Raw genomic sequence first — 25,000 nt, 5'->3', positions numbered from 1 at the left:
TAAACAGAGGGTTTTTTTTTTACTTACAAGCAAAATCAACTATTAAAACTGTCTTAATACTTGTTCAGTCTTCAGTTAGGTAACACAAAATATATCTATCTCAATGTTATGGACCATGAAATATGACAAGAAAGGACGTTCTTCATCTCAGCTGTTTATCGAAGCATACAATGTCACATTCATTGTCCATTCTGTCCTCCATCTCTTCTTCCTGGTGCATGTTTCAAATGCTCTGAAGCCAGATGGCGAATAGAGAATAGTGTTCTCATCCACCTGCTTGCTCCATTTCATTATTGCAGCTGTAAACTTGTAATTATGTAAAAATCAATGGAGGTGGAAGTATTTTTTTTCTGTCTTGCTTAACATTCAGTGGTTAATGCCACTGCAGCCCTATCACTATTCATTTGGTTAATGTATTAGCAAGTTAACTCCCATACAGATGATTTTCAATAACTATAAAGACACTACTTAAAACTTGTAGCGAGGAAAAACATAATTTAAAAAAAAATTTTTATCCTTGTCAATCTGTCCATGATCAATGCATGAAGACTGAATCTCCAGACTGCACAAAATGGCAGTTGTTCTAATTCTCTCCTCAGACAACTGTTAGAAAATGCAGGTGGCTTACCAATGAAAAAGACTCGCATATGAGATCAAAATATGAATATAAGGAGATAGCTTTCATTTCCTGATATTTACATCTAGATGTGTTAAACAGCTTAGAACATGGCACCTATTGTTTGAAACCAGCCATGTTCAAAAATATTGGAAGATGTGACTGACAGGTGTTTCCTGTTGCCCAGGTGTGTCCTGTTAGATACATTGTTTAAGCAATTCATAGTTCTGAATGTCTACTCGTTGTCTGAGCCAGGGGTTTCACCTGTGAAAACTGCATTTGTCATTACAAAGGATGAACCAACATGAAGATCAGAGAGCTGTCTATAGGAGAAAAGCAAGCCCTTTTGAAGCTGAGAAAAGAGGGGAAATCAATCAGAGCCATCGCACAAGCATTGGGCATAGCCAATACATCAATCTGGATTGTCCTGAAAAAGTAAGAAACCACTAGTGTACTAAAAACCAGACATCATACAATGCAGTTATTGCAATCAAGAGGTATACAACCAAATATTAAGTGTTATTTACTTAAAATTCTTTAAGACTGTTCATTCCAATACTTTTGCTCACCTAAAAATTGGATGATCTGCCACCAAAGGTGCCATGTTCTAAGCTGTTTAACACATCAAGATGTAAATGTCAGATGAGATCTATCATCTCATGTTCATCTTTTGATCTAAATACTCAAATGGCTTCAGTGTATAGCCAAAACAAAAGAATTGGCCTTGCCATTCCAATAATTTCTGAGGGGAGTGTATATTCATCAACCATAAGAATTTTACATAATTTCTGACAGAATTTAAAAATCTGATCTAAATTATATCAAAGTTGGACATCCAACATACGTCCCACAGGGTGCCTTGATGGACAGACCTGGTTTGGATACAAATGAGACGTCCCCCTTATGTTGCACGCTCTGTGAGTATGGAGAAGGGAAGGAAGTGCATACCACCTCATCTTATTACTTGGGTATGTATGACTGCCAATGGAACTGGTTCCTGTGCATTTAGTGATGATGTGACCTCTGACAAAAGCAGTAGGATGAATTCTGTAGTGTATAGGGCTATATTATCTGCTCAGATTCACCCGATTGCTTCAAAACCCATTGGACGGCGCTTCAGATTGCAGGTGGACAATGGCCTGAAGCATACTTTGAAAACAACCCAAGACTTTTTAAGGCAAAGAAGTTGAATATTCTTGAAGTCAGTGACCTGACCTGAATCCAACTGAGCATGCATTTTATTGTTGAAGGCAAAACTCAAGGCAAAACACCCCAAGATCAAGCAGGAACTGAAGACAGCTGCAGTAAAGGCCTGACAGAGTATTACCAGGGAAGAAACCCAGCATCTAGTGATGTCTATTGTTTCCAGACTTTAGGCACTCGTTGACTGCAAAGGATTTGCATCCAAGTATTAAAATTACAATTTAATGTATGATTATGTTAGTTTGTTGATTTGGAATGAAATACCCTCAGAAGTTGAAAGTTGCAACTTTGAGCTCATATTCATATTTAATTACAACTTCAATATACTGTAATGGAACCTGTAGTGGAAATGGCACTACAACTACAACTACAACTACTAGCTGACCTGTTGTAATAGACTAGCTAATGAACTCGAGGTTGATCAGGGATTCGTATAGGAACATTTGAATAATTAAACATGATCATGGCTATTCCCTAGGGTCACTATAAAGGCACAAGGATAGATTAAATGAATGATTTTATGGTACAAATGCTTGCTTAATAATTATCGTGTATGCTGTTTAATCATGATGTGTGTATGCTGCTTAATTATGCTGTATAATCTAAAATGCATTAATCATATAAAGAGATATAAAGATATCACTTTGCTTGTATCTTTCTCATTTGTAAGTCGCTTTGGATAAAAGCGTCTGCTAAGTGAATAAATGTAAATGTAAAGAGGCATGGAACGAGAAACCAGAGAAAGAGAGAGGAAAAGAAGAAACAGAGCTCGGAGAGAAAGCGGCATTACTGTCAGACCTACCCAAGAGCATCCTACACCCTACCGCCAGTTCAAGAGGAGAGTTACACAATCATTCCCGAAACCTGGTCTTCCCTCACGGCAGCTCGCCAAGAGATATGGGCCTCAGCTTTCTGGAATATCTCCCCAACAACTGGACAGTGAGATTGAGTCCCATGAATGGACACACGAACAGATGAGAATATTAAAACGACAGCTGCATAAAGCTTTTGATCAAATGACGTTCTGCCTACACTTTGTTGAACAAGCTAGAGATATGTTATATGATAATAGAATTGGAAGAAACATACACTTTGTATATGAACATACCATTCAGGCTCTGAATGACATGACTGTTGAATAAGTGACTTAGCTCTTATACCCATATTAGGAAGTTAATTACAGACTTAGCTCTTATACCCATATTTGGAGATACTTCCTGTTTTAACAGCAGTCTAAAGAGTGTATATAACTGAATGAAAAGTATGAGATTTTGCCAAGAACTTGCGAGGTGAAGATTTTGCGCCTCGGTCTTGCTCTTGTGCCACTTAAACCCTACTGGGCTGTAAACATGACATGTCATGTCTGTCTGTCTGTCTTTACATGTGCTTAACATATGCATTTATCATCCTTGTGATGAGCCCCAACTATCATCCTTGTGATGAGACCGCTTATGCCTGTCTTTATGTTTAATGTTTAAATGTTTACGTGTCTGCGATGGATTGGCACCCTGTCCAGGGTGTACCCCGCCTTGTGCCCCATGCTCCCTGGGATAGGCTCCAGGTTTCCCTGTGACCCTGAGGAAGGTTAAGTGGTATAGAAGATGGATGGACGGATGTTTATGTGTGCTTAACATATGCATTTATCATCCTTGTGATGAGCCCCAACTATCATCCTTGTGATGAGACCGCTTATGCCTGTCTTTATGTTTAATGTTGTAAAAGTGTCTGTATGTTCCTATATCCAATATACTTATGTAAGCATATTTACTCTTATATACGCACTGTCATCCGAGTGATGAGACGCCTATGTTACATATTGTTATTTTGAATCAATAAACTGAAGCCTCATGGTGGGTGATTCGAATACACTTCAAATAACTAGTAACGACTCCTGATTGAGTCATAGGCGAATTTTTCTTTCTTCCTTTTATTATTTTCTTCCTGCTCCACAAGACCGGCTTCCTACAGAGAAGGTTCCGAGCCCAGAGGTCCCAGACTCCGCCTGATAAGGTAAGGAGTACTCATTACTGAGCATTAGCTAAAGTCCATAAGGCAAGCATATAAGTGGGATTATATTGCAAGTAAGAATATCTTTATGGGGGAATCTGAAATACAGTACTGTAGTAGACAGATAACTTTGTCAATATCCAAATATTTATGGAATTGACTGCATATAACGGTAGAGGTGGTATAGTACAAAAGTTTCCAGTGACACAGAATGTTCCAGACAAAAGTTCTACGAATCTGGTGAAAAGCATACTTTATTCATACATTTTGAGAAATGAACAGATGTAATAGAAGCATAACAAATAATACAAATGAACAGTATTTACAGTAATTATATTTATGACTGACATACAAGAGCTTATGTTTGTCAGGGGCGTCTAAAATATTACTACATTTGATATTGGCAACAGTGAAGCATGATCTATCACAGGGTTCTTGAAATCTGCAGTTTATCTCCAACCTCTAGGCTCACCTGCCTGTAATTTTCTAGTAATCTTTAAGACCTTGGTTAGCTTGTTCAGGTGTGTTTGATTGAGGTTGGAGCTAAACTCTGCAGGACAGTGGACCTCGAGGGCAAGATTTGAAGGACACTGATCTATCATCAGGGGCGCATCTGTACATTTGCTGAGGGGTATGCAAGATCAATGTTGGTGCCCCCAAACCCCCCCCCCCCACCCACTTTCCCACACTCCCACCTCCAGGAACAGTGAAGGTGAAGTAAATACAAGAGAAATATGCTACATGTAAGTCTCAAACCTGAAATGTTCTGCATGCACACTCTATTTGACTAGGTACCCCCTAAAAAATTAAGACTGAGACTCGAACCCTTCCCATTATAAATTGACCCTAAAGGTGGAACCGTGAGCAATCTTGAGCAAAACATTTGGACTTAAGTTCTAAGTCTAAGGAAGAGGAGCGTGCAAAGTGTTTATATATGCTCATGTGCCTTGTAATGTGCTCTAGAGCAGGGGTTCCCAAACTTTTCCAGGGCAAGGCCCCCCAAATGGCATGAGCATTTGACTGAGGCCCCCCTTTTGCAAGATGTCTTTAAAACACATTAAAAATACAGACTTCTGAATATATTCCCCTTTTTTTTTTTATTATTAATAATTACATCTTACATCTTTACATTACATTAGGAATTGATTGTGTGTGTGTGTGTGTGTGTGTATGTGTGTGTGTGTGGTTGTCTGAGAGTGAGAAAGAGAAAACATACATTTATTTATTTTTCACACCAAATTGTTGATGCCCCCCGGCGGCCCCCACTTTGAAAACCAGTGCTCTAGAGATCAGAATTTGTTCCAAGGAGCCAGGATCATCCTGAGCCGAGATATTGAGGATTATGTAAACAGCTGTATAACCAAAAGTTGTTGTGTGCCATCATGTCACAAAATGACCATTGTAATTAAACCAAGTAAACAAAACAAAAACAACAAACAGCTTCCTGTTTCACTGGAAACTTTGTGTATTCTACTGAACTTATACTAGACTTGAATTTATCCTCTTAAGTAGCTTGGGTTTTCAGTTCTGGCTTAAATACATGCAAAGGGTAGCATACAGTACTGCATTTCCGTTCAGGTAAGCCTGTAGTCATTCGAGCTGTATGACCGATGCAAATGGCCACGCCTACATTTCTGACGTCAGCGCCTAGTGCTATTCACGAAGGTTTTTACGGCGTAGTCTCGGCGCGCGGGCAGCTTGATCAGCGGCAGGGTTTCACCGTGCGGCGGAAATTGCGTAGATCATTTGTAAGCGTGTGGGTCAGTGTAGTAAACTTCTGGGGGAAAAAAGTTTCAAAGTATTCAACTTCATTCTCTGCAGAAGACAGTTCCAGGAAGTCCATCATGTCGGCCCAAATCATCAGCGGAAAAGAAGTCTCAGCGTAAGTTTACACTTTAATAAAAACAACAACAACAACAACACTTTCCGCAGTTTCCGCAGCTCAGATAAAAACGGGTAGCTGGGTGGCATTTTGACATGCACGTGCTTCATTCAGGGGTCTTTATGCACCATTTCTTCAGCACTGCTATCAGATAAACTTGGTGTTCTTGTGGATCTTTGAAGGTTTGCACTAGACTAAAACGCACGAGGAAGTTCTCGTGTTTAAGCAACACGTTAGAAGAGCACGTGCAGCGCTCGTGCGCATTTCACCGCCTCCAGTCCTCATTACATTTATTTTGGTTGATGCAGAATCCTTATTTTGTGTGAGTGTGCATGAGATTTGCAATGAAATGAATATAGATGTAGTTTTACTTTGTAAGCATAATAAGATCTGAATGCAGTCGCCTTGTGCATGATTTTTTATTTTTATTGGTGCTAAACCATATAACAGTACTGACAGTTTAGGATGATCAGATAAGATATATGTGATAAGATTGTGGAGACTGCCTTTTGTCAGCTCTTGGTGATGATCAGCATTCAGCACTTTTCAGCTCTATTGCATCCACTTGGTCACAAGGCTGAGTGGCTCAGTCTCTATCTGGGACATTGCATGACTGATTTGGCAGTAATTAACAGTGGCTCACTTTCTTTCCTTTTTTATTATTATGACCTATATGATGATTCTCTTTAAAGAGCTCAATACTGGAATTTGCAGGTATGGTGTAATCTTGTGGCCTGCACACTGACCTTTGTGCATGCCTTTTTGTTTAATCATTGAGAGATAAAGACCGAGTCAGTGTTATAGTTTCTGTCAAATTGGCTGCACAATGACTTGGATCAGAGTACAACACCTCTTCGTCCTCCAACGGGTTATAATAGTAATGGTTAAAATTGAACTAGAGGTGTGTGTTTGTGTGTGTGTTTGTGTGTGTGTTTGTGTGTGTGTTTGTGTGTGTGTGTGTGTGTGTGTGTTCGTTCGGGGATTGATTTTTAATCTGGGGTTGTCACGGAATCCCAACATTTCAGTAGTCAGTACCAATACCAGTAAAATTGGTATTCCACCAATTTCGGTACCAAAGCAAAACACAACATGCTAATTGAACAACACACTATTTTATTAATAAAGTTAAATATCAATATAAAATGTATTTTTAAAAATGCCATTCTGTATATTCAAGTATTTCATTATGAAAGCTTCTAGAGTTATCCAGGCAAAAGAAGAAATGTTTTTATAATAATATATATACATACATATACATATATACACACATACATATACACAATGTGTATGTGTGTGTGTGTGTGTGTGTGTGTGTGTATGTATGTGTGTATATATATATATATATATATATATATATATATATATATATATATATATATATATGTATATAAAATATATATTATATATATGTATATATAATGTGTATATGTGTGTGTATCTATCTATCTATCTATCTATCTATCTATCTATCTGTATCTGTCATCAAAAAGCCTCTGGTGTGTAAAATTAGTAAACCCCATCATGCCCTCCCATGTATTTTACCCCAAGAAAAGTTACAGCATTAAATGGTTAATAAGGGCTCCTGACTGTATTATTATTAAACGCACATATGCTAACCATTAAGTAAGCAAAACTGTGTGTTTTCTTGCAATAAAACACTCCGATTAAACTATTCTACAACATTCATAATGCAACTGCTACCATCATTTTAAGCTCACCTGCTTGAACTGCTTGAATAAATACTGCGGGTAAGCAGCCGCTCTTCCTGAAAGCACGGTTAATGTAGCGGCACATACATTTTAGGGGTTCTGTTTTAAGGTTTTACACACTTGGCGGTAACAGCAACGAAAGCGGAAAACGAGCGTCCGAGAGAAATACATGTAGTTCGCTTACTATATAGTAGGTAAGTATGTGGTTTCGGACGCATACAGCTGCTGCTACTTTGGATCCAATGTCTTCTTTTTGCACGGTGCACCCATGAAAAGGTCCTGACTGACCACCTGTCAGGCAGCGTGTCGGTACCGGGTTGACCCGGTACTACCAGTACTTATGAAAATCTGGTATCGTCAAATTTTTCTCTTTAGTACCGACTTTTGACAACCCTATTTTAATCCCACTGCCTCCTGCTCCCACAGATATTTGTTTGTGCCTGCCTGTGATGTATTCTAATGCATTTCCTTGGTTCTGTTTCCTAAAGTAAAATATAATAAAACCCTAGTAATTTAACCCAGAGTGACTCTGATTAGGATAAAGAGTTTAGCGATGATTAATGGCTGCATATAGTAAACGCATCACGAGCACCATACATTGTGCAATACACTCCTATGTTCATCAAAACGGATTTTCTTTGCCGCACAAGCTTCATTTCGGACCACCTGGTTCTGCCTGTGTGACGTTAAAAACACTCCTTTAGACTTCTTTAATTGGGTCCTGTGGGATCCCAGTCTCAATGAGGCTATTGTTTAGTGTCATATGGTTTTTATTTAGTCTTTAGTTCTTCCTTAATGTGCACCAAACAGTTCCACTTATGATCATACTAGGCTTGTGACAGTTCTAAAAGTGTGGCTTGTTACTAATAGTCATATCAGCAGTTGCGCTTATACAGTATGTACATACATAGCAGGCACATGCAAAGATGCCTTCAAGAATAATAAAATGAATCATTTGTACATAAAAAAATCCACTATTAAAAAGCAGACAAAGCAAACAAAAGTTGTCTCGGGTACAGTTTGTGTAGTTTTGTAAGGAAATTAGCTGTTAAGTTTTTTTGAGCATCTTGGAGAATCTGCCACAGTTCTTTTGGAGGCTCCGACTGTCATACCTGTTTCTGTTTTTGCAGATCAAACCTGACAGACTTCTTTATTATTTTCCTGACCAGACTGCTACCTGACATCTAATAAATATCTTTGGTTAAAGGCATCTACGCGTTCATTGTAGCGTGAAAGGAAATTTTATGATTATGGAGTCTTGTAATAATGTGTTTGGGTTTTTTTGTAATGGATCTCTGTATGACCTATGGACTGGAGATGTGATAGAGATGCTTGAATCCTGAAGTACAAGTCAAAAGGTTTATTTCAAGCTGAACAAGCAAAAAAAAAAAAAAAAGCTTGCACAATAATATGTGAGCTTGTATTCCGAAGAAATGTAAACGTAGTAGCAATCTTCATGTGAAAACAGTTACTGATCTGATTTTTTTTGTCAGATGAGAGGATTAGATTGAAGGATTGCGTAAGTCTCTTTAGGTAGAGATGAAGCAAGGGCTGGTTCCTACTATCAGCAGGTAGTCAAGTGGCATTGTGGGTAATGTAGGAAACCGTTAGTGACATTAGACCAACATGTCTATGAAAGAATTTTTAAGCTAAAAAATTAACCTCGGAATTTCATCACAAATTAAATCGTGGAGGTGATTGTCGATCACAAGTTAATTATGAAGAATAGTATGCAAGTTCTTTTTAAATGTTCCCTTAAAGTTTGAAACAAACTGACAAGCCTTGTTTGCTTTTAGAGCCACTTAAAAAGAGGAAATGCTTGACCTCGTTTCTCATCATGAGAATCATGTCAGGGCTGAATGATTTTCGTTATTTCATAAATGATTTGACTAAATTTTTATATATTTATTTATTACATAATTTTTTTTTTTTAACAATACAGCCAGGTGCGAGAGAGGCTGAAGAAGGACGTGGAAGAAATGAAGGCGCAAGACCCAAACTTCAGACCAGGCTTGGTTGTGTTACAGGTCAGTGGAAGCAAGTTTGTTTGCTGTCTACTGAACCTGAGAGACATGCATCTCCTAGTAATAAGATATCTTCCTGGTTACATGAGTCATCGTCATCATAACTCATTTTTATTTATTTAGCTTATTTTATATCGTTTATTTCAGTTGCACGTGTTTCCCAAAATTTACAGACATATGCTACCAGTAAACATTCAGTACGTTTACATGGACGACAATAATCCTGTATTAAGACGATACTCTGATTAAGAAACAGCGATTATTGATGACCTTAATCCGACTAAAGTCATACTTGAAGTAAACACAAATGGAGTTAAGACGTGGAGTATTCCTGTTTTAGTCGCATTATCGAAGTGCATTATAGACATGTACACACCTTAATCACACTATTAACGTCGTGTGGGAGTTATCACTGCATTTTGTGACAGGACACGATCACATGGCAGTCCTCAACTGTTTGACGGCACACCTTAATCACAATATTGTCTTATTCAGAATAAGGTCAATAATTAGATTACTGCTGTCCATGTAAATGTAGTCTATGATTCTAGATCTGTCTCTATAATTACAATCCTCTTAGAACTCTTAAGCATTATGTGTCAGCAATTTGTTATCATTGCCAGTGGCTGCTGCTGCTATTAATTTTGTTTAGTTGTTTGTGTATGTCTGTATATATAGAAGTACTTTCTTTCTTACAAAGACCGTATGTTGGTGCTCTTCATAAGAAATCACAAAAGCCGGTGGAAAAAAAAAAACTGGTGTTAAAAAAAATTCTTCACTGTAACCATAAGTGAATACATTTTCAGTGCTGGACTGATGAAGGCTTTTATAGTTTGCTGTGAACGTGAACATTCCTGACAGCATATTTTGGGTTAAGTTAACTAGTTTTAATCCGTTTTTTTTGGAACCAACAAATCGGGATATGGCTAGTACAACTACTGATCCAAGATAGAGTTTAGGCAGTGGACCACTGCACTATGAAGTGGCATCAGATTCTCTACAGCAGTGGTCACCAACCCTCTTCCTTGAGATCTAAATTCCTGCAGGTTTCATCTCCAGCCAAAATTGAACACACCTGTTTTAGATGATCAAGAACTTCTTAAGGCAATGATTAGATGGTCAGGTGGGCACGATTATGGTTGGAGTGAAAGTCTTCAGAAAAGTAGATCTCCAGGAACAGGGTTGGTGCCCACTGCTCTAGATGGTGTGCTTAGGATTGCCTGTATTGTCATAATGAGCCTTTATTGATCACATATACATACGCACAGTGAAATTCTTTTCTTTGCATACCCCAGCGTGTTAGGAAGCTGGGATCAGAGTGCAGGGTCAGCCATGATACAGCCCCCTTGGAGCAGAGAGGGTTAAGGGCCTTGCTCAAGGGCCCAGCAGTGGCAGCTTGGCAGTGCTGGGGCTTGAACCCCCGACCTACCGATCAGTAACTCAGAGCCTTAACCGCCAAGCCACCACTGCCCCCCATAATAGTTGATTTATGGAAATAACCGTTCTTAACTTATTTAATTTGTAATGCGTGTCTTCACAAACACTGATCGTTACATTACCTCTGTCTTTGCAGGTGGGAAACCGAGACGACTCCAACCTGTACATCAGCATGAAGCTGAAAGCTGCTGCTGAGGTAAAGAACTCGGACGAACTTTTTAAATGAGATAGTTTGGCACATTTTTAGACTATTACGCTTGCCTTTACCAATTTATGCACCGTCATTTTCATGTAATGACAAGTAATATTTATTTTTGTCTTTTGTTTGAATATAATTTCAGATTGGAATCAATGCGACGCACTTGAGGCTTCCCCAGACCGCTACTGAAGAAGAGGTGAGAGAAACCTCACGGCTGTATACCGTGTTTATTCTCATTCATTGTGCGTAGAAGAGAATCCGAAAACGAAGAGGTTTAAAACGTTAACGTAAACTCTTTTAAAAAGAAAAAAAAAGCAATCCTTCATGTTGGAGGCTTGAAATATTTGATATGCACATACTAATGGGGTTTTTAATCATAATATCATGCTGCATGAAATGTTTGTCAACTTCTGTCTTGAACACACACACAAAACACACAAACGTGCTCAGGTCCTGCAGCGCATCCAAGAGGTCAATGAGAACTGCAGTGTGCATGGGCTCATAGTGCAGCTGCCTTTGGACTCCGTTCACCGCATCGACACTGAGAAGGTCACCAACGCAGTGGCTCCAGAGAAGGATGTAGATGGGTAATCTAGACATTATTTCAGGAATGTCTGTGTTTTATTAGGTGATGATCTGGAAAATTAGAGTGGGTGTTTTTCTGTTTTTCTAGTTTGACTAGTATTAACGCAGGGAAACTGGCCCGGGGTGACCTTGGAGACTGCTTCATACCCTGCACTCCCAATGGCTGTATGGAGCTCATTAAACAGACAGGTTGGTGTGTGTAGTCTTCAGTTTTATAGCTGATGATAACTGGCCTTATTTATCAGTCTTTTAGTATTGTTGTGTGTATTGTTGTATTCCCACCAGATTTATAAAAGTTTCGGCAACGCGGATTTTCTTCCTAGTCACTTACATCCGCATTTACGTTTAATGGCGTTTGGCGGACACCCTTATTCAGAGCGACTTACATTTATCTCATTTATACAACTGAGCAGTTGAGGGTTAAGGGCCTTGCTCAAGGGCCTAGCGGTGGGTTAGTGGTGCTGAGATTTTAATTCACAACCTTTTGATCACTAGTCCAACGTCTTAACCACTGAGCTATGACTTCCCCAAATCCTCATAAAAGGCAAAGCTCACAACCACTAAGTAGTGAAAGCGCACCTCCAAGGTGCGGAATGTGCTAAATCTTTAAATAATGCAGCTCGAATACTGCAGCATGCTGCTATCACAGACTACAGGGTGTCCCAAAAGTCTCCATACATAGGGGACTATGCATTCTATAAGGATTTCACCGTTTTTTTTTTTTTTTGCGGTCAAAAATTTTTTTTCAAAATATGTGATGCAACTTGCAGAGTGTTTTGCGTTATTTTTTAAAATTATTATTATTTTTTTGCGCGGAAAACTACTTGAATTGGCGAAATGTGATGTTTGGTAAACATGACGTTTTAGCTGTACTCCTGTTCAACGCACATGAATCGAAGAGGTCTTTGGCTGAACGCGCGATGTGATGACGTCATAGGGTGTCGCCCAAATCTGCTGTAATTTAGAAAAATCGCAAGCTCCTCCCAATATTGTGGAGTTTGCTTGATTTTGCATTCATTTTTGCGATGACAAAATCGTTAAAACCTGGAGGGACGGACTAGGTTTGCCAGCACCAAGTCAGTTGCCCGTCACTTCTCAGTTAGTCCGCACCACTTCCCGTCTTTTTTGAATTTGTTATTTAAATTTGTGTGATGTGCTTACCATGTTTCCTGTTAATGTCCATCGCAACCATGCGATAGCTTTCCGATCCAGTCATGAGAATGGTTTCAATGATTTTAATAGGTTCTTCTTTAATCAAAGGCATTCTTAAAGGCTACAGTGCTCTCCATTCATATTGGCACCCTTGGTAAATATGAGCAAAGAAGGCTTTGAAAAATTGTCTTTATTGTTTAATCTTTTGTTACAAAAAATTCACAAAAATACTCTGCAAACAATTGCAAACACATCACAGGTTTATTAAAAAAAAATTAAATACATTTTTAAATATTGGTTATTTGTTTGTTTATTTGTTAAATATAGGTATGCAACAATTATTGCTACCCTTATGGATTCATATGTGATTGTATGAATCATATTTAAATCAATTCATATGAGTATATTCCCATTGACATTTTACATTAATTTGGACACCTGGTTGACTAGGAACAGGAAATTGTTCAACCATGACTTCCTGTTTCACAGGGGTATAAATATGAGGTAACACACAGGTCAAATTTCCTCAGTCATTCATAACAATGGGAAAAACCAAGGATTAGAGCTGTGATGTGTGGCAAAAGGTGGTTGAGCTTCACAAAATGGGAAGTGGCTATAAGAAAATAGCACAAGCATTGAAAATGACCATTTCCACCATCAGGGCAATAATTAAGAAGTTCCAGTCAACTGGAAATGTTATGAATCAACCTGGAATTGGACGTGTGTCTATATTGTCTCAACACACTGTGAAGAGGATGGTTCAAGTGGGCAAAAAAAGTATTTTGAATTGTTAGGATACATGACATCATGGATTCTTTCAAATATCAACAGATATTAAATGAAAACCTGACTGCCTTTGCCAGAAAGCTTAAAATGGGCCGTGGTTGGATCTTCCAGCAGGACAGTGATCCAATACATACATCAAAATCAACAAAAAAATTTTTACTGACCACAAAATCACGTTCCTGCCATGGCCATCCCAGTCCCCTGACTTGAAACCCATAGAAAACCTGTGGGACGAACTGAAGAGTAGAGTCCACCAGTACGGACCTCGAAATGTGAAGGATCTGGAGAGATTCTGTATGGAGGAATTGTCTCAGATCCCTTGCCATTTATTCTCCAACCTCATCAGGCATTATAGGAGAAGACTCAGAGCTGTTATCTTAGCAAAAGGAGGTAGCACAAAGTATTGACTAAAAGAGTGCCAATAATTGTTGCACACATATATTTAACAAAGATTTTTTTTTAGATAAACCTGTGTTGTTTTTGCAATTGTTTATCCATGAGAGCAGAGTATTTTTGTGAAAATTTTTAAACAAAAGATCAAGAAGTTAAACAATAGACATTTTTTTCACAGCCTTTTTTGCTCATATTTACCAAGGGTGCCAATATTAGTGGAGGGCACGGTACATCTCACCACCATATTGTTTTAAGAAATTCTCTGGCAAGTGGTATTTCATGGGGAAAAAATTCCCCTTATAACATGTACTTGTCTACAGTGGTTTAATGGAAAAGCGTAAATGTCTGTGTGGTTGATTAATGTAAAGCTTTTCCACAGGCGTATCCGTGGCAGGAAAAAGGGCTGTTGTGGTTGGCCGCAGTAAGATTGTGGGTGCACCAATGCATGACCTCCTGCTCTGGAATCATGCCACTGTTACCACCTGTCACTCAAAAACTGTTGACCTGGCAGCTGAGGTAAACTTCCAAACACAACACACGTACAAAACTGCTCTAAAATATGATGCATGCCTTTTATCCTCACCAAAATAGACTATAAATACAATTCTTTGCTTAGAGGTGGGCATCCCATCCTCACACAGAGGTCCTAACTACGGCTTGGCTGTTGCATTCACGACTTTTAACCCCTTGCTACAGCGATGCACGATACACATGAAAGCTACACCTTTCTGCTTTCTCAGTTAAAGCAGTTGTCAAAACAAAGCCAATTCATTGATGTGGAGAGGACCTGCAATGTGAAAGATGTATTTGCTTCTCACACTGGTTACTTTTTCTTGTCTCTGCTATTGGCAGCTCTGCTCACACACAACCTAAAGGTACATAGTGCTTAAAACCAACATTTAAAATTGCACTGAAGTGTAAATGAAATGAATGCCTGCACCTGTGCAGTGCTGCAACAGTATGAATTAAATATCGATTGTAGTTGGGTGTGGGTGATCTGGCAAAAATATCATGTTTTTTTTTTTTTCTCATTTTAGATTTTTTTTTTAGGCTAAATAAAGAACAGAGCAACCAAACTAATTTCCCTATTTATAAAAAATATATATAACTCTACAAGGAAACATAACCTCAAAGAAAAAGAATAACAGTCAGTACGTTTACATGGACAACAATAATCTGATAATAACCCGATTAAGACGATACTCTGATTAAGAAACTAGCATGTAAACAGCAATTATTGATGACCTTAATCTGATTAAAATCATACTCGAAGTAAACACAAATGGTATTAAGACATGTGGAGTATTCCTGTTTTAGTCGCATTATGGAAGTGCGTTACAGACATGTACACACCTTAATCACACTATTAACGTCGTGTGGGAGTTTTCACCGCATTTTGTGACAGAACACGTACACACACGGCAGCGCTCAACCGTTTGACGGCAAACGAGAGCACAGCTGCGTCCCAAACTACGTACTTACCTACTATATAGTTGACGAAATACACGTATCTCAGATACTATATAGTAGGTGAAATACACATGTTCTCGGCTACTATATAGTAGGAAAGTATGTGGTTACGGACGCAGCCCACGGCTTCAAGCAGTCCTCTATGTGCGCGTATAGCATGACACATAATTAACTGCACTTGAAGCTTTCGTAAAATTAAAAATGAAACACCCAAATCTGTATACGGTACCATGACGAAGACGAACTGTATGTTGTTACGTGAAATTCTGGAGGGACGTCCGACGGCGTGGCGTGGAGACGTAATGACGTGTGCCATTAATCGATCTACGTTCTATAACATGTAAAACAGGAACATGAAAGGAGTATTCTAAAAGCGACTCATGTAAACACCTTAATCACAATATTGTCTTATTCAGAATAAGGTCAATAATTAGATTACTGCTGTCCATGTAAACGTAGTCGGAGACCACAAAGCACCTTTTCAAACCAAATGGAATGAAGTATACTTCCCAAGAAAAAATAAATTGTTCCAAAATATAAACAATTCTTTCTCAAAAAAAAAAAAGCACGGATGATGTATTTAAATTTTAAGTATGTACATGAGCTCTGTTCACGTCTTCGATATTTAAAAGTGCAGTAAACGGTGAGATGATTGACAGGTGAGGGAGTATTTAAATATGTTTAAATACTGAATAAATAGTGGAGTTGTTTTATTCAGCTTAAAAACGATTTAGTTTGTTTTCGCATTGGTTTTTATCTCTGGGCATTATGTGTACAGCTGAGGAATATTTGGCACTCAGTAAGTAGTAACAAGGATCAACTCTTTTTAGAAGTTGCATAACCCTTCTGAACGTTGAACGTTTTTGATTGGTAATATATCCTTGGCATCGATGATGTCTTTCCAAAGCTCACTTGTTTTTTGAATGCATTTGTGCTGTTTCCATGTGTTATCTGGCTTTCGGCATACTCTTTGAGGCACTTTCTTGCTGGCTAAACATGTTTATTGTGTTTTCTCTGGACTCACTGATCTTGCCTTTGCGGATTTTGGAAACGACTGTTGTTTGGACTGTGTTCGTTATGTAAAATCCAAACGAGTTCCTAATAGGGATTTCACGATACCAAAAATCTAGTAGTCGGTACCGATACCACCAAAAGTACACGATACTTGATACCAAAGTCGATATCATGTTGTGGTTTGAAAATAAATAAATAAACTTCTTTTTTTTTTTTTTTTTTTAAATGTAAAACTCCTGGAGGACACCCTCCTCTGGCTAATACTGGTAAAAAGAGAGAGAGATATTTTAGGTATCAAACATTGTTTGAGAATGACTAATAAAACAGTGTTAAGTGCTAATAACAAGTGCTAAGGTGCACTCCTATATGCACCCACACACACACACACACACACACCCCTTATAGTCTGAATGCATTAGTTTAAATTCACTAATATAGTGGCAGGCCAGAAAGATTTATTAAAAAGATGAACATTTAAAAAATTATTAGTGACATTAGGCTACATTTAGCTGACAGGACACGGGCTGAATGGAGATGCATGGTGGCCCATTAGGAGGTAGTTTATAAAATTGCAATGCGTTGGCGTCGTTAACAAATAACTGGCTATCGCAAACATTACATGGAGCATAACGTTAGCTGGTTTCAAGGCAACAATGCCAGCTGCCTCAAACAAACATAATATAGGACCGTCTTTCAGGTACTTCGCCAAATTCCAGGTGTTTCCTCGCTTTGTTTGAAATGAATGATGACAACCGATGCTACCTGTCCTCTCTTTTCCTCTCAACGAGTCGGGGCGGAGCTAAAATTGTCGCCGTCTTCTGTAGTTTTTCCCGTGTGCTTGTTGGCGTTCTTCTTCACCACTTGTGGACCGACTAAAACACTTTTGCAGCATATTTGCTGCATATTGTTCTTTACGCAAATTGTTCCCTTCAGTTCCGGAAGAATTGCAACCCGGTACCTTCATTACCATCAGTACTAAGGCTACTGCAGAAAAACAAGTACCGTCACGTTTTAAGAATGTTGGTACCGAAGTATCGGTTCTCGTGACATCTATAGTTCCTAATGTAACTGATGTAAAACTTTCAGCCATTCCGCTATGTTGTGAAATCGTATGAGGAGGAAGCACAAGCAAGAGAATGTGAGCTGGACTAGTGAATAGAGCAAAGTCTGGTTCATAAAACAGCTTGGGATGATATGTCCGAGCGTTGTTATCATTGTACTCATGATCAGATTGTGGAGACATTTTAATTGTTCACGGTTTAAAATTGTCTGTCACCCAATCCTGAATGTAATGTTCATTTCGCTACAAATCATTCTAGATTCATACGTCATACAGTGGGGGAAATAAGTATTGGACAACATTTTTTTTTTCAGTAAATATTTTTCCAAATTTTCACCAGACTTTGGTATTAACTCCAGAAATCCAAACATTAAAGTCCATAAATGAAGTTATGTGTAATAAAGTGGAATGACACAGGAAAAAGTATTGAACACACTAACTGAAATGTATTTAATACTTAGTGGAGAAACCTTTATTTGTAATGACCGCTTCAAGATGCTTCCTGTATGAAGAAATTAATCGGCTGCAGTATTCAGGTGTGATTTTGGCCCGTTCTTCTAAACATATTGTCTTTAAATCTTGTTCAATTGGATTGAAGTCAGGTGATTGACTGGGCCATTCTAACGCCTTGATTTTTTTTTCTCTGAAACCAATTGAGAGTTTCCTTTAGATACTTTAGATCCTTCCTTTGGATCGTTGTCCTGCTGGAAGGTCCACCCACGTCTCATCTTCATCATCCTGGTGGATGGCAGCAGATTCTTCTCAAGAATCTCCCAGTAAAGCCCCACACCATGATGCTTCCACCTCCAAACTTCACTGTTGGTGTAGTGTTTTTAGGGTGATATGCAGTGCCATTTCTTCTCCAAACATGGTGTGTAGAATGACAGCCAAAAAGTTCAATTTTGCTCTCGTCTGACCAGACTACACTCTTCCAGTATTTCATAGGCTTGTCCAAATGAGTTGTAGCAAACTTTAAATGAGCTTCGACATGCCTTTTCTTTAGTAATTGAGTCTTGCGGGATGAGTGTGAGCAGTGGAGAGCATTGCCTATTGTTTTCTCTGTGAAGATGGTACCTGCTGCCTCCAAGTGTTTCTGGAGCTCTTTCCAAGTGGTCCTTGGCTCTTGGGCTACTCTTCTGACTATCCTTCTGACTCCCTGGTCAGAAATCTTGTGAGGAGCTCCTGTGCGTGGCTGGTTGATGACTGCGTGATGTTGCTTCCACTTGTGGATAATGTCCCCAATGGTGCTTACTGGAATATTCAGAAGTTTTGAAATACGTCTGTATCTGATTCCATCAATATGTTTCACAACAATAAGGTTGTGAAGGTCTTGGGAGAGATCTTTGCTTTTACCCATCATGAGATGTTTCTTATGTGACACCTTCGTAACGAAAAGCCTTTTTATAGACCATCAATTTACAAACCCAGCTGATACTAATTTGCACAGATAGGGGGTATAATTACTTACGGATTTCAGCTGGTTCCTTGCCTTACCTTGCAGCAGATATCTTTATTTATGGACTTTAATGTTGTGAATTCTTTATATTTCAGGATTTCATGAGTTAATACGAAAATGTCATGTCATATATTTACTGGAAAAAATGTTGACGTATTCAATACTTATTTTCCCCACTGTATATTAATATTCATAATGGCTCATTTCTGCTTTTTTTGGGGGAGACTGCTCTTTTGGTGTATTTTTGACTGATAACTTGTACAAGACCAGTTTGCAAAATACTTAATGGTTGACTGGTCTAGTAATGTAATATAATATAATTAATGACTAACGTCGCTGGATTGTCGTGGCAATGTAATATTGAGTATGGATGATGATGATGATGATGATATTGTTGTATGGCACAAGCTTAATTTACATAGTTATTAATGCAGAAATATTGGCTCACTAAACCTATGCAAAATTTATTTCCCCACAGGTGGGAAAGGCAGACATCTTGGTGACCGGGATTGGGAAACCGGAGATGGTGAAGGGCGAGTGGGTGAAGAAGGGCGCTGTAGTCATTGACTGTGGCATCAACCATGTTCCAGGTGGGTGTGGAGGGGGAAATATTTAAAAAAAAAAAAAAAAAAAAATTTACGGTGTTTTTCTGTCATCACATGTTATCATAACTTGTTAAACATGTCATGTTTGTTTTCAAGAGAAAAACAGACAGGACATCATTTGGGTACTCTGTGTATTTTATTGCTTTTCAAATAGAATGTGCATAAATGAAAAACCCCACATTCCCTCTCCCTCTATTTTCTTTTTGCTGGGGAGAGGCGGAGCTTAGTCTGCTTTTTATCTAGCCATCATTGCAGACCAGTGTTGCCAACTTAGCGACTTTTCAGACCCCTTTAGTGACTTTTTTGCCCAATAAAAAAAAAAGCATCTAGCGTCAAATCTAGCAACTTTTTGGACAAACCTTAGCGACTTTCAGTACTGTCCTGCAAGCGTGAGGTCTTGCTTTCCTGCTGCACTCACACCTCTCTCTGTGTCTGCTCTGTTCAGCGAGTGTCTGAGAGCTGGAGATTTAACAATGTCATGGATAATGAGACGCGCGCTTCGTCCCAGTTTACATCATTCATATGCGAATGTTTTTAGAACGCAAGACGAATGTAATGCAACATGTTTTACATGTAAAATAGTCCATGTTATTACAGCCTAGTTCTATTGTTCAAAGTAGTTATAGTGTTCAGAAACACTTTTGATCATTCATGTTCCATACCTGTCTGTTATATAGTTTTATAAAAGTTATTTAAAAAATCTTAAAAGTTATGGAAAGTAAATCTATCTGTCAAAAACAGATTATAGATTAGGTTATGTATAGATAGATTTTATATATAATAGATAATCATTATACCTGGTCTCCTCCAATATGGGGGGGTCGTGTGGGGCGGGGCTTTAGTTACAAAAGGTTGAGAACCTCCGCTATAGTGTATATAGTCGTGTGAAGGCCAATGATGCCTACTTTCTTTAAAAACATATAAAATCATATTTGGGCTCCTGAGTGACGCATCAGAAAAACATTTGCCCAGTTCTCAGGAGATCGCAAGTTAGAATCCTGACAATGCCACAACTACCCGTGGCCAGACATCTCTCTGGATGGGAAGAATATCAATTCTGTTCCCTGTCAATCGCAGTGACACTAGACAACCAATCATAGACGTGTGTGAGCTTCTGTATGAGAAAGAGGGCAGATAGCACTTTCCTCCGTGTGTGTTCAGCTGAGCTGTGATGTCGCATCATCAGCAACATTTTTAAAAAGATGTGATGCCTGAATTCGTGTGTCGCAGTAAGCACATGTTAGCCTTCACCCATCCTGGGTAGTGGCTGTCGTTTGGTGGGGAAGCTAGTGAGAACAGGGAGAAACTAGGGGAAATATTTTTAAAAAAGTGACCGAAGACAGCGGAGTCTAGAAGAGCGCAATAACTTAATTTTGTGTACATTGCCTACCATCAAAACAGCTGTTGAGTGTTTCTTTCACGTCTGAGGCTGGGTGTGTTTAAATCTTCTCACAGACAGCACCAAGTCAAATGGGAAGCGGGTCGTAGGTGATGTTCACTTTGCCACTGCCAAGGAGCAAGCAGCCTTCATCACGCCTGTACCAGGTGGAGTCGGCCCCATGACTGTCGCCATGCTCATGCAGGTATATTTGATGTTTTCCGTGTTCTTATTCGATAGCAAGCAGGGAGCAATTGTCTTCGTATGAGCTGTTTGTTTATCACCCCCCCTTACCTACAGAATACCGTTCTGAGTGCCAAGCGCTTCCTTCAAGCACATGAACCAGGCAAATGGAACATCTCTTATACCAAGCTCAACTTGCAGAGACCCGTTCCCAGGTTTGACTATTTCTCCTCTTTTAGAAAAAAAAATGATTTTATGTTTTTGATTTCGTATAAACTACAGAGCCTGTCATTGTTTATGGCATCTGTGTTAACATGTGTCATCCACAGCACTGTAGAATTATCAGATGTGTTTGGTCAGAAGGTGTTGATTAATTTACTATAGCAGACAGTAGCGCCAGATTTAATTCCAATCCCAGGTTTATATTAACGCGTTCGTTCTTATATGTTGTGGTTTCTATAGTAACGGCTTACTGTATATAGGGACTTGAATGGTGGATACATGAAATGTAAGGCTAATAAAAACTGGATTCTTGTTGTTTAACGAATAAATGTAGAATCATTGATATGGCGAAGCTGTCTGTATGGTAACGTTTATTTGACGTTTATGGGAGGAGGTTCATGTGTCAGCGCTTTGGAGTAGTCGGTATGTTATCTGCGACGGGAGATTCTTCAGAACAGAGGGATTTTTTTTGTGCTTTGCAGTTTCTCCATAACATGATGAGCTGCAGTTTTGTAAGTGGTAACAGGTACAAGCTTGTTTCATGGACACTTCAATATATGTAACTATAAACGGGGGAAAAAAGGAGGAGTTAGACACTTCAGGATGTGCCGTTTTAGGAAAATAAAAAACTTTAATAATCGGCTCGTAGCGCATTGCACCACACTGTCGTTAATTTAAAATATTAATACATAAAATCCTAACAGCACACCTGTTCTATTCCTTACTTGGTTTATAGCGGAGGTTCTCAACCTTTTGTAACTATAGATCAATGCTACTTTCCTGTTGCGTTCTAAAAACATTCGCATAAGAATGATTTAAACTGGGACAAGGGGTGCGTCTCGTTATCCATAACATTGTTAAATCTCTGGCTCTCAGCCACTCACTGAACAGAGCAGACACAGAGAGAGGTGTGAGTGTAGCAGGAAAGCAAGACCTCGCGCTTGCAGGACAGTACTGGCCACATTTGGAAAGTTGCTAAGGTTTGTCCAACTTTTTTGTGCAAAAAAAATTTGCTAAAGGGGTCTGAAAAGTTGCTAAGTTGGCTACACAGGTCTCCACTGACAGCTAGGTAAAAGGTAAGTAAGCTCTGCCTCTCCCCAGCAAAAAGAAAATACAGAGGGAACGTGGGGTTTTTCATTTATGCACATTCTATTTGAAAAGCAATAAAATACGCTGAGTACACAAATGATGCCATTTCTGTGTTTTATTTATTTATTTATTTTTTCTTGAAAACAATTTGCGCCCCCCTTCCTATCTCTCCTGGTTGAGAACCACTGATTTATAGCATCAGTAGTCAACAGAATCATCTTTCATTTTGACTGTCGCAAGCTACATTCAAGCTGGAAAATAAATATATTTAATGTCTAAATATGTCATAACTTTCAGTGTGGTTTAGATAATCATTTATGTAAACTCTGTAACTGTCTGGCGTCTTACTACTGAGAATTTTACCTAATTTTGTCTCACTGTCACAGTGATATCATTATTTCCCGCTCCGGTGTACCCAAGCCCATTGACCGTCTGGCCCGAGAGATCGGGCTTCTCTCGGATGAAGTTGAGCTGTATGGCAAGACCAAGGCCAAAGTCCAGTTGGAAACTATTGAACGATTGAAGTCCCAGGCTGATGGCAAATATGTGGTTGTTACTGGGTAAGAAATCTATTTTTAACAGTTGATCTAACATTTGAGTTTATCGAAAGAAATATTTTGTAAAAGGTATAAATGATCTGTATATATTTGTATAAGTAAGAGGATTTCAGAATTTAGCTTTGTTCCAGTGTTGTGTATGAAATGGTGAGCGATGAGTCCAAAAACGTGGAATTACAGTGGGGGAAATGAGTATTGACCGCGTCAATATTTTTTTCAGTAAATATATTTCCAATGAGGCTATTCACATTAAATTTTCACCAGACATCAGTATTAACTCAAGAAATCCTGAAATAGAATTAAAGTATAATTAAAGTCCATAAATAAAGTTATGTGTAATAAAGTGGAATGACACAGGAAAAAAGTATTGAACATGCTAAGAATAAGCAGTTCTTCAAGCCAAGGTAAGGCAAGAAACCAGCTGAAATCCATAAGTAATTATACCTCCTATCTGTGCAAATTAATATCAGATGGGTTTGTAAATTGATGGTCTATAAAAAGGCTTTTCGTTACCAAGGTGTCACACAAGAAACACCTCATGATGGGTAAAAGCAAAGAGCTCTCCCAAGACCTTCGGAACCTTATTGTTGTGAAATGTATTGATGGAATAGGATACAGACATATTTAAAAACTTCTGAATCCTCCAGTAAGCACCATTGGGGCCATTATCCGCAAGTGGAAGCAACATCACTCCGTCATCAACCGTCAGAAGAGTAGCCCAAGAGCCAAGGACCACTCGGAAAGAGCTCCAGAAACACTTGGAGGCACCAGGTACCATCGTCACAGAGAAAACAATAGGCAATGCACTCCACTTCTCACGCTCACCCCGCAAGACTCCATTACTACAGAAAAGGCATGTTGAAGCTCGTTTAAAGTTTGCTACAACTCATTTGGACAAGCCTATGAAATACTGGGAGAGTGTAGTCTGGTCAGAGGAGAGCAAAATTTAACTTTTTTGTCTGTCATACTACACACCATGTTTGGAGAAGAAATGGCACTGCATATCACCATAAAAACACTACACCAACAGTGAAGTTTGGAGGTGGAAGCATCATGGTATGGGGCTGTTTTTCATCGCATGGTACTGGCAGACTTCATATAATTGAAGGAACAATGAATGCAGCCCTTTACTGGGAGATTCTTGAGAAGAATCTGCTGCCATCCACCAGGATGATGATGAGACGTGGGTGGACCTTCCAGCAGGACAACGATCCAAAGCATACAGCAAAGGAAACTCTCAATTGGTTTCAGAGAAAAAAAAAATCAAGGCGTTAGAATGGCCCAGTCAATCACCTGACTTCAATCCAATTGAACAAGATTTAAAGACAATATGTTTAGAAGAATGGGCCAAAATCACACCTGAATACTGCGGCCGATTAATTTATTCATACAGGAAGCATCTTGAAGCTGTCATTACAAACAAAGACTTCTCCACTAAGTATTAAATACATTTCAGTTAGCGTGTTAAATACTTTTTTCCTGTGTCATTCCTCTTTATTTCACATAACTTTTATTTATGGACTTTAATGTTGTGAATTATATTTATGGATTTCTTGAGTCAATACTGATGTCTGGTGAAAATTTCATGTGAATAGCCTCATTGGAAATATATTTACTGAAAAAAATGTTGATGCGTCCAATACTTATTTCCCCCACTGTATATGAATTGAGTGTATAAATGGTATGTGTTTTTTTGTTTTGTTTTATTTTTTTTTTTGATTTTGTAGAATCACTCCTACACCTCTTGGTGAGGGGAAAAGCACCACTACAATAGGGTTGGTGCAGGCTCTTGGTGCTCACCTCAACCGTAATGTGTTTGCCTGTGTGCGCCAGCCGTCTCAAGGCCCCACGTTTGGTATCAAAGGTAAGTCCTGTGGTCATGTTGCAGGATTTGCATAGCATGTCTCATCACTGAACATGGACATGTACTTTCTTACTAGGTGGTGCAGCTGGAGGTGGCTATTCTCAGGTTA

General features: G+C 38.8%; 1 protein-coding gene across 1 annotated transcript in view; it reads left to right on the top strand.

The window, feature by feature from the left end:
* The first annotated feature begins 5,552 nt into the window (after positions 1 to 5,552).
* mthfd1b (methylenetetrahydrofolate dehydrogenase (NADP+ dependent) 1b) overlaps positions 5,553 to 25,000 on the top strand; it is a 39,775-nt gene continuing 20,327 nt past the window's right edge. The window contains exons 1-13 of the mRNA XM_053633025.1: positions 5,553 to 5,708; positions 9,360 to 9,444; positions 11,015 to 11,074; positions 11,220 to 11,273; positions 11,528 to 11,664; positions 11,751 to 11,851; positions 14,373 to 14,509; positions 19,472 to 19,583; positions 21,054 to 21,181; positions 21,277 to 21,374; positions 22,857 to 23,030; positions 24,755 to 24,891; positions 24,968 to 25,000. The exon at positions 24,968 to 25,000 is cut by the window's right edge and continues 14 nt beyond it. Coding sequence (XP_053489000.1) covers positions 5,671 to 5,708; positions 9,360 to 9,444; positions 11,015 to 11,074; positions 11,220 to 11,273; positions 11,528 to 11,664; positions 11,751 to 11,851; positions 14,373 to 14,509; positions 19,472 to 19,583; positions 21,054 to 21,181; positions 21,277 to 21,374; positions 22,857 to 23,030; positions 24,755 to 24,891; positions 24,968 to 25,000 — 1,294 coding nt within the window. The 5' untranslated portion in view covers positions 5,553 to 5,670. The remainder of the gene's footprint in view (positions 5,709 to 9,359; positions 9,445 to 11,014; positions 11,075 to 11,219; positions 11,274 to 11,527; positions 11,665 to 11,750; positions 11,852 to 14,372; positions 14,510 to 19,471; positions 19,584 to 21,053; positions 21,182 to 21,276; positions 21,375 to 22,856; positions 23,031 to 24,754; positions 24,892 to 24,967) is intronic.

Source organism: Ictalurus furcatus, chromosome 9 (genome assembly GCF_023375685.1).
Source record: "Ictalurus furcatus strain D&B chromosome 9, Billie_1.0, whole genome shotgun sequence".
NCBI classification, from domain to species: Eukaryota; Metazoa; Chordata; class Actinopteri; order Siluriformes; family Ictaluridae; genus Ictalurus; species Ictalurus furcatus.
The sequence above is the reverse complement of the archived record's forward strand: the minus strand, read 5'-3'. Positions and strand labels throughout refer to the sequence as shown.